Raw genomic sequence first — 18,700 nt, 5'->3', positions numbered from 1 at the left:
GCCTGACCCTGGCTGGCCCGGCTGGCCCTCGGGACGGAGATCCTCAGAAAAGGGGCCTCCTTTCTGCCCACCTGGGCCTCAGTTTCCCCAGATGATCTCCCCCAGCAGAGACCCTCTCCCTGCTCCTCAGTCCCACGGGGCTTCGTGAACTTTTTTTTTTTTTTTAGCTGAAAATCACATAACATGAATCAAACCATTCTAAAATGTATAATTCGGTGGCATTTAGCACATTCACTGTGTTGTGCAACAGGCGCCTCTGTCTAGTTCCAGAACATTTCATCACCCCAAAGAATAGCCCGTCCCCAGGAGCTTTTGGGGGTGCCCCCTCCCCCAGCCCCTGACAACCACTCATCTTTCTGTCCGTGGATTTGCCTGTTCTGGTCATTTCATACCAATGGAATCATACATGTGGGCTTTCGTGTCCGGCTTCTGTCACTCAGGGCCGTGGTTTCGAGGTTTACCCATGAACCTTCTCCACCGACATTTGGGGTCTTTGTTGACAGTGGGGAGAAAGGGTGAAGCACTGAGACCCCCAGGGGCCCAGAAACAGACACAGAAGAAAGACTAATCTGAGTCTAGAAGAAGCGAGGAGACTCTTCAGAGCGGAGACCCCGGGTGCCCTGAGGCTGGAGTTTGGGAAATGGGAAGGTGAGCATTTTGGGGGGCTGCGTGTACAGCAAGCACCTCATAATTTGTTGGGAGAGCGACCTCAGACATCCAAGGGCACTGGACTCCATTCAGCTCCTGAGTCCCAGAGGTTGTCCAGAGAGGGCGAGAGACCCGGCCAAGGACACAGAGCCCAGGCCACCCAGGGGACGAGCACCTGGGGTCCAGCTTGGGTCTGGGGCCAGCAGAACAGAGCCCCAGACCAGGGACCCTGGGTCTGACTTGCCCCAAAAGTGGGTTGTGGCGGCATGAGGCCATGACCACCCCTGAGCTGACTTCCTGGGTTTCTCTTTCATTTTGACTCGCCCGGGAGGGGCCATGACACCTAACTTTTTTTTTTTTTTAACCTTTTTACTTTTCTTTCATGCTCGGCTTCAAAGTGCTCTGGGGTGAGGGCAGGGCCGTTGGGGTCTCACTGGCAGCGCAAAAGCTCTCCGGAGGCCACAGGCCCCTGCGCGGACCCGATGGTGTGGCCAGTGGCCAGGCTGGTCCCTCTCCTCCTCTTGCTCCCCCGGCCGTGTGGTGAGTCGCCCCTGCTTGTCCTGCTGGGGGGCGTGTGTGCGGAGGGCCAAGGACCTGGCTCCGGGGCTGGCTTTGCGTCTCTGTGCCTTTCTCTCTCTGTCACATGGGTGATCGGTGATCATGGCTTTTGGGGTCAGACTTGGGCATCTCCCCTTTCAGCCTTGATTGTGTCTTATGTAGATTGGGCTGATGTTTGAGTCTTCCCCACCTCCCATAGTTCAATGAGAAATGGCCAAGGAAGGGACAATGAGCAATTTGTATATGATAGACATACCCACCATGGCGTTATGTGGAATCGGTGGGGAGGGGCCCGGCCTCCTGTGGATGACGGGGTTTGGACTCCTTTTTCTGTTTTGTTATATATTTTTATTGATTTCAGAGAGGAAGAGAGAAGGAGAGAAATAGAAACATCAGTGATGAGAGGGAATCATTGATCGGTTGCCTCCTGCACGCCCCAGACTGGGGATCGAGCCTACCAGGCATGTGGCCTGACCAGGAATCGAACTGTGATCTCCTGGTTCACAGGTCAGGGCTCAATCACGGAGCCACGCCAGTCAGGCTGGGTTTGCTCCGCTATTCCAGCTGTGTGACCTTGGGCAACATTTTGCCTCTCTGTGCCTCAGTTTCCCTCTCTGTACACTGGCGGTTAGCAAGGTTTCAGGGCTTCTGGGTGTCAGACAGGGCTGGAGACCAGGGGACGCTGGATTGCTTTGGAGGAGCAGCCTGAGAGATTGAGGGGTGGATGGGTGGGTAGGGAGATGGATGGATGGATGGATGGATGGATGGAGAGTTGGATGGATGGATGGATGGATGGATGGATGGATGGAGAGTTGGATGGATGGATCCATGCATAGATGGGTGGATGGGTGAATAGAGGAATAGATGGATGGGTAGATGGGTGGATAGAGGAATAGATGGATGGGTGGACGAGTGGGTGGGTGGGTGCATAGATGGAAAAGCGGGTAAGGGGGTGGATGGCCACTTGGCCACCCCCGGGCTGAGCCCCGCTCCCCAAGCAGTGAACGGCTCGGACTGTCATTCTCTCTTCATTGTCTTTACAGCTGAAGCCTGTGGTACCACCATCAGGTGCCGTTTTCAGGACCCGCCGTATCAGAACGCAGACTCAGGTGGGGCAGCTTCCCATCGGGGTCGGGCTGGGCTCTGACTGACAGATCCCTAGCAGCCCTTCCCTCGGCTCCCCCTGCCCAGCCAGAGACTCGGGCCCACCCGGGGCCTCAGGAGCTCCTGCCTGCAGCCTGCCAGCTTGTCCTCACCAAGCTTCGGTGTCCTGGAGCAGTCACCCTCTCTGGGCCCCGTCTCCTCCCTAGCAGGGTCGCAGGGTCGCAGGGTCGCAGGGTCGCAGGGTCGCACGGTCGCAGGGTCGCAGGGCTGGGGTCTGCCTCCGTTCAGATGGGTCAGCATGTGGGGCAGAGTATCTGTTAAATATTTTGAATTTTTAATCCCCTCCCCGGCAGGCACTGCTGGAATATTTAGGCTGGCAATGCACCCCCACTAAGGTTCTGCCACCCAATCTTTTGTTCAAGAGATATTTATGGAGCACATACTATGTGCTCACACAGTCCTAGACATGAGGGAATCAGCTGCCAGCCCAGTCGCCCTCCTAGGGTCACAGCTCATGCGGGAGGTAGACAGCAGGTCCACAAATGCATGTGCAGCCTGCAATGACATGCACAGAGCTGGCTGAGGGGTGGAGGGGGACGGGGCTGCTTCCAGTTGGCTGGTTGCAGGAGAGGTGACACTGAAGGAAAACCTGGAATGCCAAGATCTGGGGGAAGGCACAGCATGTGCAAAGGCCCTGTGGTAGGAGTGAGCCTGGTGTGTTTGACGGCCCATGAGGAGGCTGGTGTGGCTGGAGCAGGGGGAGCAGGGGAGATGGCAGCAGACAGGAGTGAAAGCACAGGAGGGTGATGGGAGCTCGCTGTTCAGACTGTGGAGGCACTGGATTTCATAAATGTCACCAAGACTCATCTTGAGACTCCTCCCCTACTCTGGTCTGTTCTCAAACCTCCAGGATTTCCTCCAGGCTCAGCCGCAGGCCCCAGAGCCCTGAGCTGCTACCGGACGTTTGGCGCCTGTTACGAATGCTCCTGGGAGTATGAGGGTCCCGCGGCTGGAGTCAGCCACTTCCTGAGGGGCTGGTGAGCACCCCTTCCCAGACCCCAAGCCCGCAGCCACATCCTGCTCCGGCTCCTGACCCGGTGCCCCTGCCCTCAGATGTGTGACCACAGCGCAGGGCTGGTGCCTCCTCCTGGGCCTCAGTTTCTCCTGTGAGCAGGAGGGTGGGGAGCTCTGTGTTGTGAGGGGGCACCCTGGGTGGGCATCCAAATTGGGCAGCAATCAGGGTCTCTCTGGTCCTTCTTTCATCCTCACCCTCTCACTCATTTGTTTGTTCATCCGTCCATTCACCCATCAATTCATTTCCTCCTTCTCTTTTGAAAGCTCATGTTGGGAGACCTGGGGTCCCACAAGCCCCTCGATCCCAGGCTGATCTCCGAGGGGCCCCAGGCTTGGGAGGGGGAGTCAGAGGGGAAGAGAAGGAGGCAGGGGTGTGACGCACGCTGCCTGCTGGGCTGAGACGTGGCTGGGATCCACCAGGACTCCAGCTCAGCACCAACGCCCTCCTCCCCGCAGCCTCAGGCCCGGCCACTGCTGCTACTTCTCTGCGGGCTCGGCCACCAAGCTGCAGTTCTCCGAACAGGACGGGGTACCCGTGCTCGACAACGTCACTCTCTGGGTGGAGTCCAGGGCCAACAACCGGACAGAGAAGTCGCCCGAGGTCACCTTGATCCTATACCGCTCTGGTCAGCACCGCTCTCCTCCTCCTCTTCATGGCCCCCTTTCCTCACACAGAGATGCCTCTGGTCCCCAAGCCTAGACCCGGGGGGCGTGTTCTGGGGCCCTGACAAAGGGCTTGAAAATCCCAGCCACTTACACATCTAACACTGTTGCGTGACTTGGCAGAGCCTGTCATGGCTCCCTGACCCTGACCCTGACCCTGACCCTGACCCTGACCCTGACCCTACTGCTGGACACTCAGGTTGCTCTGGGTTTCTCCCTGACACTGTAATGGTGCCAGGACCCTGTTGGGTTTTTAAACTGTTGTGTGTTTTTTTATGAGTCAACAACATACATTTATTTATTTTTTTTAAAAAATATATTTTTATTGATCTCAGAGAGGGAGAGGGAGAAACATCAATGATGATAAGAAAAAAAGAGAAACATCAGTGATGAGAGAGAATCATTGATTGGCTGCCTCTGGCACGGCCCCTACTGGGGATTGAGCCTGCAACCTGGGCATGTGCCCTGGCCAGGAATCGAACGGTGACCTCCTGGTTCATGGGTCAACGCTCAACCACTGAGCCACACCAGCCAGGCAACAACATGCATTTATTTATTTATTTATTTATTTTTAAATGTATTTTTATTGATTTCAGAGAGGAAGAGAAAGGGAGAGAGATAGAAACATCAATGATGAGGGAGAATCATTGATTGATCCGGATCAAGTCCACAACCCGGTCAGGTGCCCTTGACTGGAATTGAACCTGGGACCCTTCAGTCCCCAGGCTGATGCTCTATCCATTGAGCAACACCAGCCGGGCAACAACATGCATTTAGCATATAGTTGTGGAGCTGCCCCTGTGTACCACCCTGAGCCATAGGGGCCATAGGCAAGGCTGACAGAAGTCGCAGCCTGGGTCTGGGACTAGAATGAGGCCAGCAAGGGCACCGCCTTGGGTACACAACTTTAAGGGGGTGCCAAAAACCCTTGGTGGCTAATAGAAACAATGCTATAACGCAGTATTTTTAAAAATCAAAATTAATGTAAAAATCCATGACGAACAAAATATCAAAATTTTAGATAAAGACAGGATCCAGCCCTGTATTTGTACAACCTTGCCCCTTGTACAACCTTCATGGAGCCCAGATTCAAGTGGGGGTGATGGATGAGGTGTGATCAACACACATGGTGAGATACTGCTGGGAGGTCAAGGTGTTGCCTCCGGCTCAAGCTGAGTCCTGAAGGATAAGGGAATCCAGCAGGAAGAAAGGTTGGAAGTGTGTTCCAGGTGGAGATGTGTGCCACAGCAAGTGCAAAGGCCCTGGGGTAGAATCGGGCATGACAAGATGCTGGATGTCTCTCCTTAGGTCAGGCTCCTTGAAGTGGGCCTAAAAAAATTAGTAAGATTTCCCTAATAGTCCTCCAGAAAACAGAATCAATTAATTACCCTCTTGTCAGCAATGGGTCATCTCACCACAGCTTTGTGAGCAATGGGTGTTAATATTTTAAAGATATTTTTCACTAACACGATGCTGTCTGTGTATAAATGTTGACTCCTTGACTCATAGAATTCTAGGCTTAGGCTGCAAGGGTGTCCCTGATTCATGTTTGGGGGACTTGGCTGGCGACCCTGGGCTGGGCGAGGTGTGGGCAGATTCTTTGGAATTTTGGGGACCAACGGCTCCCACCAATGTCGGCTTCCCCTCCCCAACCTCCGCCTCGGCTTCCAGTTAAATACGACCCGCCACCAGAAGACATCCAAGTGTCACGCTCAGCAGGGCAGCTGCACTTGCAGTGGGAGACCCCCGCCCGCCAGGATGGCGCTGAGGTGCAGTTCCGGCGCCGGATGCCTGGCAGTCCGTGGAAGTTGGTGAGTTTGCTTCCCGGGTCAGGGGTGGGCACAGGCCTCTTCCAGGGCACGTTCTCCCTTAAATCAGTGTCATCATCTCTACATCCGTTACCCCTCCCGCCGGGCCCCCCAGCTCGCCCCATGTCTAGCCTCTGAGGTTTTTCTGGGGAGCAGCTCTGATGGTGACCTCCCTGTCCCCCCCCCCCCTGCCCCGCCCCATGGCTCCCTAATGCCTCTGGGAGGCATCCTTGTCCCCGGCAGCCCCAGGGCCTTCACTTGCCTCCGGCCTCCTCTGGCGCCCTCCCCAAAAGGCCATCATTCTCTACTTACCCCTGGGTTTCCAGCCTCCGCACGTGGATTTTCCTCCACTTGCTTGACCCCCTCTCCACATGAGCACGTGAATCCAGGGCTGCCTCTTCCAGGAACTGCCCTTCCACATATTCCTTCTTCTCTCCCACCCTCCCTTCCTTCTTTTTTAAAAATTGAGATATGCCTTGGCGGGTGTGGCTCCGTTGTTAGAATGCCATCCGTGCATCCAAGGGTTGCAGGTTCAATTCTTGGTCAGGGCACATACCCAGGTTGCAGGTTGGATCCCCGTTCAGGGAGTATGTGTGACATTTCTCTCTCACAATATTTCTCTCTCCTCTCTCTCTCTCATCAATGAGAATTGAAAGAGAGAGAGAGAGGGAGAGAGATAACTGACATATAACATTCTATTAGTTTCAGGTGTATAACATAATGATTCAATATTTGTACATATTGCAACATGACCACCACAATAAATCTAGTTAACTTCTGACACGATGCATAGTTACAGATTTTCTTTTTCTTGTGATGAGAACTTTTAAGGTCTACTCTCCTAGCAACTCCCAAACATGCAATACAGTATTATCGGCCACAGTCACCATGCTGCACATGACATCTCCATGACGACTGATCTTGTAACTGGAAGTCTGTTTCGTTTGACCATCTTCAACCATTGCTCCTACGCCCCGCCCCCGATTCTCTGGCAACCACTTATCTGTTCCCTGTATCCGTGAATTTGGTTTTCTATTTTGTGTTTTTTTGGTTCCACATATAAGTGAGATCATATGGTTTTGTCTTTCTCTGTCTAATTTATCTCACTTAGTACAATGCCCTCAAGTTTTGTCACAAATGACAGAGATTTCTTTATTTTTTATGGCTGATTAATACCCCATCGTAGGTACATATACCACTTTACTCATTCATTGATCAGTAGACATCTCATTGTTCCCATGTCTTGGTTATTGTAAATGATGCTGCAATGACCACAGAGGCGCATGTCTTTTCGAGTTAGTGTTTTTGTTTCCTTCGGATGAATACCCAGAAGTGGAATTGCTCCATCGTCTGGTGGCTCTGTTTTTAATTCTTTGATGAACGTCCACACTATTTTCCATGGCGGCCGCAGCAATTTACAAGCCCGTCAGCAGTGCACAGGGCCCCCCGATCTCCACATTCTCGCCAGCATTTCTTATCTCTCCTCTCGTAACCGTGTTAACAGGTGTGATGTGCAAGGTGGCTTTGATTTGCATTTCCCTGATGGTTAGTGATGTTGAGCATATGTTCATGCACCTGCTGGCCATCTGTGTGTCTGCTTTGGACCTTCATTCATTCTTCAGCTTCTGTCTGTTCCCTGCTCTGTAGCCCCCCTGCCCCAGCCAGACAAGCCTGCCCCTGCAGAAACCTCACCCCAGACCCAGTCCCCAAGGAGCCCCAAGTCTGAGGGAGGCAGAGACCCCCCCCCAGCCTCTTAATTGTGGCCAGTCTCCTCCTCCCTCAGCCTGGGAGCATCCCGAGGGCAGGGGGTGGCCTCAGCTTCAGCCCCATCTTCCCTCCAAATGTTGTGTCCCTCCCGAGCCTCAGTTTCCCCATCAGATGTCTAGGTTCGGATCCATCAGCAGCAGGTGACATGGGAGCCTGCTGGGGAGGGACCTCGCTCTGTGTTTTATCTCCAGCCCCCTAAGCACACTCGGCAGTAGGTCCTCTCAGACCCCTTTGTGGATGAGGAAACTGAGGCTCGGGTGGCAGGAACTTCTCAGGGTCCCCAGGGAGTGGGGGGCAGGCTGGGCAGGGCTCTTCTGATCCCCAACACAGCAGACAGGTAGGTTTTGCCTCCTAAAATATATATTTTTAGGAAATTATAAAATAAAATTTGTCTCCTAAAATAATTCTTTTAGAAATGTTTAAAATTGGAATCATCTTAGATTTTCAGAAAAGTTAAAAATAAATACAAAGAGTTCCCATAGAACCTTTGCCCAGCTTTCCTCCTTACATCCCTAATGACAATGCACAGGGCACGTTACTAGGAACCAAACTCCAGAGATTACTGGATGCTACTCATTTCCCCAAGAACATCTTTTTTGCTCTGGGATCCATCCCAGGGTTTCGTATTGCACTTAGTAAAATCGTATTTTAAGTAAGATGTTAATAATAAATGAATAATATTTTTACTAATAATATTAGAGCTAATATTTTTCAGCATCAAAATGTAAAACAATATATGAATATGGTCTTGTCCTAGGGCGACTGTGGACATCAGGATGATGCTGGCTTTGGTGAGAATAAGAATAGTAACAGCAACAGTTGCAGCAAATTATCATGAATCAAGCACCTCCTGTGTGCCAGACAAGTGCTAAATTCTTTGTATACCTGTTGGTCTGCCCTGTGGTTCTGTATTGGATTAGTCCCATTTTACAGGTGAGAAAACCAAGGCTGGGATGTGTGTGAGAAGCCCATAGGCCAAAGTCACATTACAAGGGGTGGCCTTGCCGGGACTTGAACCAGGGACAGAGAAAGAAGTAGATGGTCCTTGAGGCCCCAGGAGGACAGGCCATGGCCTGTTCCTGCCATATCCTCAGGGCCCGGCACACAGTTGGCTCTTAGAAAGTGCATGTATACAATTGGCACCCAATAAGTGCATGCACACAGTTGGCACTCAATAAGTGCCCAATGGCTACGTGACCAGTGCCATGCCCACTGCACCCCCAAATGTGGGACAGCCCCTTGGTCTGATGTTGGATCTCTTTCCCCCAGAGTCCTGCCTCGGCCCGCTGGAGAGGAACTGGGCCCAGGAATTCCAGCTGAGGCGCCGGCAGCTCGGGCCAGGCTCCCTGCAAGGTCCCTGGAGCGGCTGGAGCAGCCCCGTGTGTGTCCCCCCTGGTGAGAGTGCCCAGAGCTACAGGAACAGGGGCAGGCGTGAGAAATATGGCAGCGGGTCTTAGAACTAAGGCAGCAAGTGTTAGAAACAAGATGACAGATTTTTGAAATGAGGCAGTAGGAGAAATTACTGAACATTATGAACAGGTGGCAGTAAGCGAGTTTCACTTTGTAAGTTGTGGTGAATCCATAATCCAAAAAGAAAACATTTACCAGTCTTCTTCTCCTTCCAGTTTGGTTGGTTGGTTTTGTCCTTTAAAGTCGCAGGAGGAATAGACAGGTGCAGGGGCTGTGTCAGGAAGACATGTTCCCAAATAACACAGGAAGCTGGAGCCTGGGCAGCTCAGAGGAGATGTGCGCCCCCCCCCCACTTCCCCGCTCCCCTCCAACCCCCCGCAGGGAGCGGGGAGGGAGGGAGGGAGGGATGGGGGTGACTGTCAACATTTGTCCCCAGCCCTGCCAGCCGGGGCCTCCTCCTTCCCAGGGCATATCTGCTGGGAAAGAACTCTAAGAATTGCTTTCTGGTTTTTACTTAAATTGGGGTAAAGAACACATAACATAAAACGCACCATTTTACTCATCGCGTTATGTATATTCATGCCGTGGAACGTGGCTCTGTGTTTGCAGATTTGGAAACGGATTTGGAAACCGAGATCATCCCGTGTTCCCTGGGAGGGGAGGGAGAGGGTTTGCGGGAGGTTGTGAGGAAGGACAACCCTGCCTCCATGACTGTCTTACGTCTCCTGACAGAACCTCCCCCGCAGCCCGAGGTGTGGCTCTCGGTGAAGCCGCTGGGCCCGGACGGGAGGAGGCCAGTGACCCTGCAGAGGCAGGTAAGGAGGCTGTGTGGGCGGTGCCCAGGGAGGAGAGCGACCGGCGGGGGTTGGGGGTCGGTGCACAGGTGGGAGATGCAGGGAAACAAGACGTGGAGGTGGCAGGGACGGGGAGGAAGGTGGGGTTAACGCTGAAGGTATTGGGGAACGGCGGAGGGAGGGTAGTGAGCGGAGGAGGGATACGGCTGGACTCAGGGGCTCACAGGCTCCCTCTGCTGGCCATCAGGGGGACAGATTGTGGGGGGCTCCTGTGGACACGGGAAGGCCAGGAAGGGGTCAATCGTGTTGGTCTGCGTGGGAGATGATTTCTTTTAAATCCCCCCCCAAACAACCCTTGTATTACGGACAGTCTAACTAACCCCATTTGACAGAGAAGGAAACTAAGGCACAGAGGGAAAATGTCTTACCTGCCCCGCCCGGTGTGGCTCGGTTGGAGTGTCGTCCCATACACTGAAAGTTTGTGGGTTCGAGTCCCGGTCAGGCCACATACCTAGGTTTTGGGTTCAATCCCCAGTTGGGGCGCACATGGGAGGCAATCGATTGATGCTTCTGTCTCACGTTGATGTTTCTCTCCTCCTTCCCCTCTCTCTAAAATCAGTAAACGTATCCTCGGGTAAGGATTAAAAATTTAGTTCTAATACCCTGAGTCAGGGCCAAAAGCATGACACATCTCACCATCACTGACTCAGCAGGTCCCCAGGGGCCGTCACAACACGTCTACATGGGACTCCCTTGCTTCCCGGGTTTCCTCTCATTTGAATCCCTTTTCTCAGGAAAAATTTCCAGGGTTGAGGTCACTGGGTCCAAGAATGGAAACTTCCTTCTCCTGGCTCTCAGTGGGTTTTTCCAAGTCACTCCCCCACAAAGCAAAAGCAAACAGACAGAACCATCGTGCATGGGATGCGAACGCCTTGCTGGCATTGAGGTTGAATATTAACATTTTGGCCCGTGTCACAGGCTGTGGCCATGGAGGAGGCTGTGCTCACAGGCTCTGCCCTGATGCTGGCCCATGAGGACATTGAACGTGTTCAGATCCCCACACGCCGTCTCTCCCACTCCTGACAGACGCCCCGGCTCCAGCTCCCCGAAGGCTGCCGTGGGCCCGAGTCTGGCGCCGAGGTGACCTACGACCTCCACCTGCACATGCTGTCCTGCCCGTGCAAGCCCCAGGCAACCAAGACCCTGCGCCTGAGAAGAACGCTCAGCCTGTCGGGTGCTGCGTACAACCTGACCGTCGTCTCCCGGAATCGCTTTGGCCCCGGCCCCAACCAGTCGTGGCACGTTCCTGCCCACACCCCCCCAGGTGACTCCTCTGCTGGGGAGGGGGGGGGGCCTTGGAGGGAGCACCTGCTCTGAGCCTCAGCTAGACTCGGGTGAGGGGGATGAGGAACACACGGTTACGGGGGTGTCTATCGTAGGGGTGTGTCTGAAGTCAGTAATCGAGATACAGAATGTTAAAATGCAACATTTAAAAAAAATTCTCACCGCAAACTACAGCCCAGGTGAACTGTCTGTTTTTTAAATCAAGTTTTCAGGGGACAAAGGCTGGGATCAGGATGTGGTGAATGAGTCAGGGTCATGCAAGTACAGGTTGATTCTGTTTTCATTTAAAATCTTGATATTTTGTTCTATATATATACACATATATACATATTTATACATACATATATACACTATATACATATAAATATATACATGTGTTTATATATAAAATAAAAAAATCAAGATTTATATTGCCCTGGCTCAGTTGCAGTGTCATCCCACACACCAAAAGCCTGCAGGTTCGATTCCTGGTCAGGGCAAATACCTGGGTTGCAGGTTTGGTCCCTGGGGTGGGCAGGAATCAACCAATGGATGTTTTTCTCTTACACTGATGTTCTCTCTCTCTCTCTCTCAAAAAAAAAGAGAAAACATATTCTTAGGTGAGGGTAAAAAAAAAATTAAGACATATATATATATATATATATATATATATACTATTATATATATTCTATATAATAAAACCTAATATGCAAATCGGCCGAATGGTGGAATGACCAGTCGCAATGACATGCACTGACCACCAGGGGGTAGACGCTCAACACAGGAGCTGCCCCCTGGTGATCAGTGTGCTCCCACAGGGGAAGCGCCACTCAGCCAGAAGCTGGGCTCACGGCTGGCGAGCGCAGCAGCAGTGGTGGGAGCCTCTGTGATGTCTGACTGCTGGCTTAGGCCCGCTCCCGCTGCCCTGAGGGCTCCCGGGCTGCGAGAGGGCACAGGCCGGGCTGAGGGACCCCCCTGAGTGCACGATTTCATGCACTGGGCCTCTAGATTGTGTGTGTGTGTGTGTGTGTGTATTTGGGGTGAAATTCACAGCAAAATTAACCATTTTAACATGTGCCATTCAGGCATTCACAATGTTGTGCAACCACCACCTCTAATTCCAGGACATTTCCACCCCCCACCCCCAAAAAGAAACTACATCCCATTGGCTGTGGCTCCCCCCTCCCCGCTTCCCCCTCCCCCAGCCCCTGGCAACCACTAATCTACTTTCTGTCGCTATGGATTTGCCTGTTCTGGACATTCATTTAGATGGAGTCACACACTAGGTGCCTTTTGTGCCTGTCTTCTCACGCTCAGCGTGATGTCTTCGGTTCATCCACATTGTCGCGTGTGTCAGTGCTTCGGTCCTTTTCACGGCTGAGTAACGTTCCCCTGTCTGGATGGACCACGTCTTGTTCATCTGCTGATCCACTGACCAACATGTGGGCTGTTTCCACATCTTAGTGACTATGAATAGTGCTCATCACATATTTTTGCATTCATTTTGATTTTTAAAAAAGATTACATTAAGACAGTGTTTCCCTTGATGACTGAGTTCTCCTCCTTTCCTCCTTAAATTTCATGCTTGAGGTGAGTGCCTTGCTCAGCTCCACCTGGCCCTGTAGAGCACTCAGCAACCCTGTGAGGGCAGGTCTGCTACCATGATGCCCATTTCAGAGCTGAGACAATCGAGGCTGCGGCAGGCAAAGTCACTTGCCAGGGCGGCACAGCAGTGAGTCTGCCAGCTGCTGGCCTGGTTTGGGCCATGGCCTTGCTGTGTGACCCTGGGCTGGTGACTCTCCCTCTCTGAGCCTCAGTTTCTATATCATTGGGGTAATCATGGTCCCATTTCCTGTAGCAAAGTGGTGCCTGTAAAGTACGTGGCACTGGCCTGGGGGCACAGCTGGTGCTCGGAAGCCGCGCTTGCCTCTCTGAGGTTGCTGCAGGGGCCCTGGCTCTAGGGAATGGGAGCCATGCTCCCAGGGGACTGAGTGGGCGTGTCCTCGGCCTCTGAGATCTGCTCATGCCCCACCCCACTGGGTGAGGTGGGTGGGGGCTGGCCAGGCATCTGCGGGAGCAGGAGACGCCCACCAGGCTGGTGCAGGGAGTGTGTCAGTCCAGGTAGCACTGATGCGGGTGTCAACTCATTCAAACAGCCCTCTGTCCCCTCTGTGCCCAGCCTCCCACGGGGCAGCTCCCAGTGTGGGGAGACAGAGGTATAGACGCTCTGGGCCCTGGGGTAGAGCTGGGCAAGAGGGGGTGGGGCTCCAGGAGCCTTGGTGGGCTGCGGACTGAGGCGGCTGTCCTGAGGTGCCCCCCCCCCCATCTCCTTGCAGAACCAGGACCTCTGAATATCAGTGCCGGAGCCCACGGGACCACTATGAGTTGGCCGGCCCGGGCCCCGGGCCTCACATACTGCATTGAGTGGCAGCCCCAGGGCCAGGACGAGAGCCCTGCCAACTGCAACCTGACTGTGCCCCAGGACCCGGATTCTTCTGGAACGGGTACCAGGGTGGTGGCTGCCCCCTGCCTCCTGCCTCCTCCAGTGGAGCTCCCGGTCCGCTCAGACCTGCGGGGGTTGTACACGGGCGTGTCTGAGGCCTAGAGAGTCTGGCCACTTGCTTGAATCATACAGCGGTGGGGAGAGGCCGAGACTCGCAGGCTGGCGCCTCCTGCCGGAACCTGGGGTGGTGACAGGGCTCAGCCCTGGGCAGATGGCGCCCAGGTGGCTAATGAGTCTCACATTCCAGGGTGTTTCTTAAACATTCACCCTCATCAAGGAAGGTGGCAGCAGGCAAGAGGCTGGTGACAAAGTAATGAGGCCTCTGGAGGGAAAGAGGGTGCCCTGCGGCCCAGGCAGCCTTTCGCTCCCCACTTCCTGCCCTGGGCCTGGCTGGGGCCACAGGAAGCTTTAGCCTCAACCTGTCCCTCCAAGAGCTCCCAGGCTGGGCAGGAGGAGCGGGACATGGAGACTCTGCCCCCTGGGGTAATGGCTGGGCTGGAGGGGCGGGGGTGGGAACCACTGCTGACTGGCCTGCCCTCGCTAACCCTTTCAGCCACCCTCCGCTGGAGCCGAGCTGCTGGGGTGCTGGGGCAGCGGGCCTGCTACCGCGTCACCGTCTCTTCCTCGGCACAGCCCAGGAACCCCACCTCATGGTCCACCGTCTCGTCCGCCTACCACTTCGAGGGCAATGGTGAGTGGCCCAAACTTGCAGGGCGGTCTCCCTGCAGCCTCAGCAGCGGCCCCAGGAGTCAGGAGGAGGAATAAGCGTTTAGAGTTACCGGCTGCTCAGTCAACTCCTAAGACACCTGAGAGGCGTTGCCCATCTCATAGATAAGAACCCGGAGGCTCAGAGAGGGGGTGTGGCGGTGCCCGAGTGGTGGGGCTGGGGGTCGCGGCCAAGGTGCCCTGGGCAGTGCCGTGATGGAAGTGCCCGGCCGGGGCTCTGGGGGTTGACCATGGCCTTGACGCTGGTTGCAGCCTCCGAGGCTGGGAGCCCACAGCACGTTTCGGTGAAGATGCTCAGCCCGGACTCGGTGTCTGTGGACTGGACACCGTCCCTGCTGAGCCCCTGCCCTGGGGTCCTGCAGACGTACGTGGTGCAATATCGGGACGAGGACAGCAACCAGGTGACCGGTATGTGGGGCAGCGCGGGCCTGGCTGGGGGAGGAAGGGGTCTGGGCTTGAGTCCTGCCTCGCGATGTGACCCAGAGCACCTCACCGCCCCTCTCTGGCCCTTCGTTTTCCAACAACGCAAGGTAATTGGACTCAGGGCTCTTGACGGCCCCCGAGAGGGCCTGGGGGGCATTGCCAGGTGCTCATAGTGTGCCAGGTGTTTGAATGGCAACCCCTCACTCATATCAGCAACTCCACTCCCACTGGGTGTGACAGCCCCCCGGTGGGACCAGGCACATCCCACTGCCTGAGCCCAGCCTCCTGGGAGTAGAGGGGGTCCAGGGACCCATGGTTGCCTCCCCCTGCAGAGCTGCCCGTGAACCCCACAGAGACCCAGGTCACCCTCGTTGGCCTGCGGGCTGGCACAGCCTACAGCGTGCAGGTTCGAGCAGACACAGCAACACTAAGGGGCGCCTGGAGCCAGCCCCAGCGCTTCCGCATAGGTGAGTGGGGGCCCGGGGCAGGGCCCAGGTGTTACCCAGCATGCACTGCCCCGTTCCACATGAGTCCGCCAGCGGCCCTGCCCTCCATGCATCACCTTCAGGAGAAAGTCCCAGCCTGATCTGCTCCCACCGCCTCCACCCACCTCATCTCCTACAGCTTCCCCGTTTGAACCCTCTCTCACACTCCTGTGGTCTTGCCCAGGAGGGCCCCTCAAATGCCTGGAATGTTAGTTTTCTCTGCTGTCAAACTCCTACTCATCCTTCAAAACCCAGTGCCAAAGCTTCTTCCTCCAAGAAGCCTTCTGTGCTTCCCTCTGGGCACCCTCCAGCTGTGACCGCCCCTCTTCCCCACCTGACACCTTGGGGATGGGTGGGGGTATCTGTGTCTGGCTCTGCCTTCTCCAGCTGGTATGCGGGCAGCACAGGAATGCATATGAATGAGTGAGTGGGGAGGTGGGCTCCATTGTCTTGGGGATTGTCTCTGTGAGAGATTTGGAGACTAAATGATCCCCGTTCCTGCCACGATCCCTGCCTGCTGTCCTCACAGTGAAACCTGGACAGAACCAATAGTCAGTCTCAGTGTGGTGTGGGCATCCCAGGTCCAGGGGCGCAACAGAGCACTTCCCGTGTGCCAGGCCTTTATCCCGCCGTCACAGCCAGGAGACCCCCTGGCCTCCCACTTCACAGATGAGGAAACTGAGGCGTGGTGGGGCCGGTGGTGTGCCAGGGTCCACAGGGAGTTGATGGAGGGCTGGCCCACCCACTCCCTCCCTGAGGAGAGGAGGTACCCCTCCCCCAACCCAAGCTCTCTCACCCCCAAGACGTCCAGCTTCCGGAGCTGTCTGGTTTGTCCATCTTCCTCGCCTCCCTGGGCAGCTTCCTGAGCGTCCTCCTCCTGGGCGTCCTTGGGTACTTCAGCCTGAACAGGTAACTCACAGCCTCTCCCTGATACGGCCCCCACAACAGCTACCGTAGCAGTAGCAGTAGCAGTAGCAGTAGCAGTAACAACCACTCACTCCAAGTAGAGATTTGCGCTCACTTAACCGATGAGAAAGCTGAGGTGCGGATGGTCAGGGCCGGCAGCAGCGGGGGCAGGGCCAGGTTGCGCCCCCGGGCCTGTCAGACTCCTGCCCTGCCCTCCCCAGTCCACGTCCTCACTGCCTTTGTAACCTAATGAAGATGAAAGATATAACCCAGAACAACAGAACAGGAAGAATAGACAGAAGCGCTGCCCTCTGATCGGCTCCCCTGTCTCTCCAGGGCCTTGCCACACCTGTGCCCGCCCCTGCCCACACCCTGGGCCAGCACTGCTGTTGAGTTTCCTGGCGGCCAGGGGAAGCAGGTAAGGGCTCCTTTTGTAATTCTCGGTCCTGTTTATGGGTCTATACTCTGGGCAAGGGCTCTGCTGAGGAATTAGCTCATTTTATTCTCCTCCAACTCATATGTCAGGGTCTCTAAAAACCTGCCCCATTATACAGATGGGAAAGCAGAGGCCCAAAGAGAAACCTCCTGTGGGCTATTCCTTAACAGCAGAAACAACTCAGAGTGACTTTGACCAAAAGGGAACCTGAAAGGAAAAAAAGAAATCCCAAGGTGAGGGCTTCAGGCACGGCTGGATCCAGGAACTATGGATTCATCTTTCTGTGCTGCTGTCCTCCCTACACACTTCTTTCTCAGTCTTCCCCCATTGAAGAGAATGCTCCATTCCCCCATTGACTGGAGCAGAACTCTCAGGGCCATCACTGATTGGCTCAGCATGGGTCACATGCCCCACCCCTGAGCCTCCAGCACTCCAGGAGGCTGGAGTGCTCTGATTGGCTGGGCCAGAGTTACCTGCCCAATCACATCCACTATGAGAAAAGCAGGCCAATTTCCCAAAGAGAAGTGGGGGTCATTCCAATGGATCTTCAAAGTGGCCTCAAGTTTTAGAGGATGAAGCCAGCGGGGACCTGGTCCACCCCTTATGTGGGTGGGAAATAGGGCCCCGCCCACAGCCTCACCGTGTCCTCCCTCTCCAGGTCTGGCAGTGGATCACCCCGGCAGACCTCCAGAAGGAGGAGGAAGAGTCCCTGAAAGAGGCCCTGGTGGTGACCATGCCGTGCGGAAAAGGCGAGGTGGCTGACCCGCACGCACCCAGCCCGCTCCGGGGCCAGACAGAGCTGCCTTGGGGCACCCTTGAGCCAGCCCTAGACGCAGAGCTGTGCTTGGAGGACAGGAGACAGGGGCAAGGACACCCTGAGGCCGGGGTTCTGGAGCCCAGTGGGCAGGGCAGTCTGGAGGGCAGCTCTGCCCGGGCGGCCGGACGGTCCCTGCTCCTGGGAGATCAAATGCAGAGTCCCAGGTCTGACGGTCCTCGACATACGGGCCTGGAGGCCTGAAGGGGAAAAGGGAATGTCCACCTCACCTATGGACAGCACAGAAAGACTGACGGTTGAAATCACAGCAGCTGGTTATTAAATGCTATTGCACACCCAGCCTGTTCTGTTCAGACACTCGCGTGATGCCTGGGGCACATCCTGTCCTGTTTTACCATTTTACAGACGTAACAACTAAGTCAAAATCCAGCCAAGTGTCCCATACCCCACTTCCCCCTCCCAGGTTCTGCCACCATCGCCCCTCTCCCCACTCTGTCCAGCACCTGTCGCCACATGTCCTGTGAGGGAACCCTAAAAACCTCCGTGAAACAGAAGTGGCTGCACCAGGCTGGGCTTGACATTTGGGGGAGGGGCAGGCACTGCCATTGGCCTGTTGGGGTGGAATAGACTGGAGCGTGGCCCAGGAGGGTCTAAGCGGATCCCAGGGTCCTGGGCTGGGGGTTCTGTCCCAGGAGCACTGGGTGGGGAGTCTGGCCACTCAGCTCCGCCCTGCACTGCAGGGTCTCCAGGCTCAGAGGATCTAGGTGAGGGGAAAAGAAGGGGGAGGTGGTGGCCCCTTTCTAACCTCAGTCTCCTCCCCTGTAGGAGGAGAGTGAAGATGACATAGACCTCATAGAGCTGTTGGGGGAGTCTAAGCCTTAATAAATGAGCCTTCTCTTGGGCTCTTGGGATTGTCTCCCCCTCCCCCGCCACGACTGAAGCCTGAATTCCTGCTCAAAATCCCAATAGGAGCCCGATAATTCAAGTATTTATTCATTCATTCCACATGCACTTAATCTTTTCTGCTTCCTCCGAGAGCACCCCGCGCATTCCCATCATGGCCACCAGGTGGCAGCAGCGGCGCGTGTCTCTCAGACCCGGTCTGCCCCTCCTCCTCCCACCTCCCACGGAGTTTGCAAAAACAGACTTTTCCGTTTTAAAATATGGAAACTCACAACCACTGAATTTTATGGCAAAAGGAGATGAGGCCAGTGAGTGAGGAACATCAGGAAGCCCGTAAAGCTGGGAGGCAAGAGGTCCAGGCCCTGCCCATTTGAGGGGCCACAGTTTCCCATCT

General features: G+C 55.0%; 1 protein-coding gene across 2 annotated transcripts; it reads left to right on the top strand.

Moving 5' to 3' along the window:
* Positions 1–1,041: 1,041 nt before the first annotated feature.
* On the top strand, positions 1,042–17,733 carry IL12RB1 (interleukin 12 receptor subunit beta 1). Of its 2 annotated transcripts, none has more exons than XM_070414058.1 (16): positions 1,042–1,188; positions 2,250–2,315; positions 3,221–3,347; positions 3,841–4,010; positions 5,719–5,858; positions 8,380–8,413; positions 8,892–9,017; positions 9,765–9,847; positions 10,913–11,150; positions 13,486–13,653; positions 14,206–14,343; positions 14,631–14,786; positions 15,134–15,268; positions 16,090–16,195; positions 16,529–16,610; positions 17,287–17,733. In XM_070414058.1, exons 1-16 carry the CDS (start codon positions 1,131–1,133, stop codon positions 17,644–17,646), a joined length of 2,187 nt encoding a protein of 728 aa, XP_070270159.1. In that variant the 5' UTR covers positions 1,042–1,130; the 3' UTR covers positions 17,647–17,733. The 2 variants fall into 2 exon arrangements, with proteins under 2 accessions (XP_070270159.1, XP_070270158.1); XM_070414057.1 differs by having other exon boundaries at positions 9,642–9,847.
* Positions 17,734–18,700: the final 967 nt, after the last annotated feature.

The sequence above is a fragment of the Myotis yumanensis genome, unplaced genomic scaffold (assembly GCF_028538775.1).
Source record: "Myotis yumanensis isolate MYYU_CA2020_CCGP unplaced genomic scaffold, mMyoYum1.0.hap1 SCAF_5, whole genome shotgun sequence".
Taxonomy (NCBI): domain Eukaryota; kingdom Metazoa; phylum Chordata; class Mammalia; order Chiroptera; family Vespertilionidae; genus Myotis; species Myotis yumanensis.
Note: the sequence above shows the minus strand (reverse complement) of the source record. Positions and strands in the feature narration are given on the sequence as shown.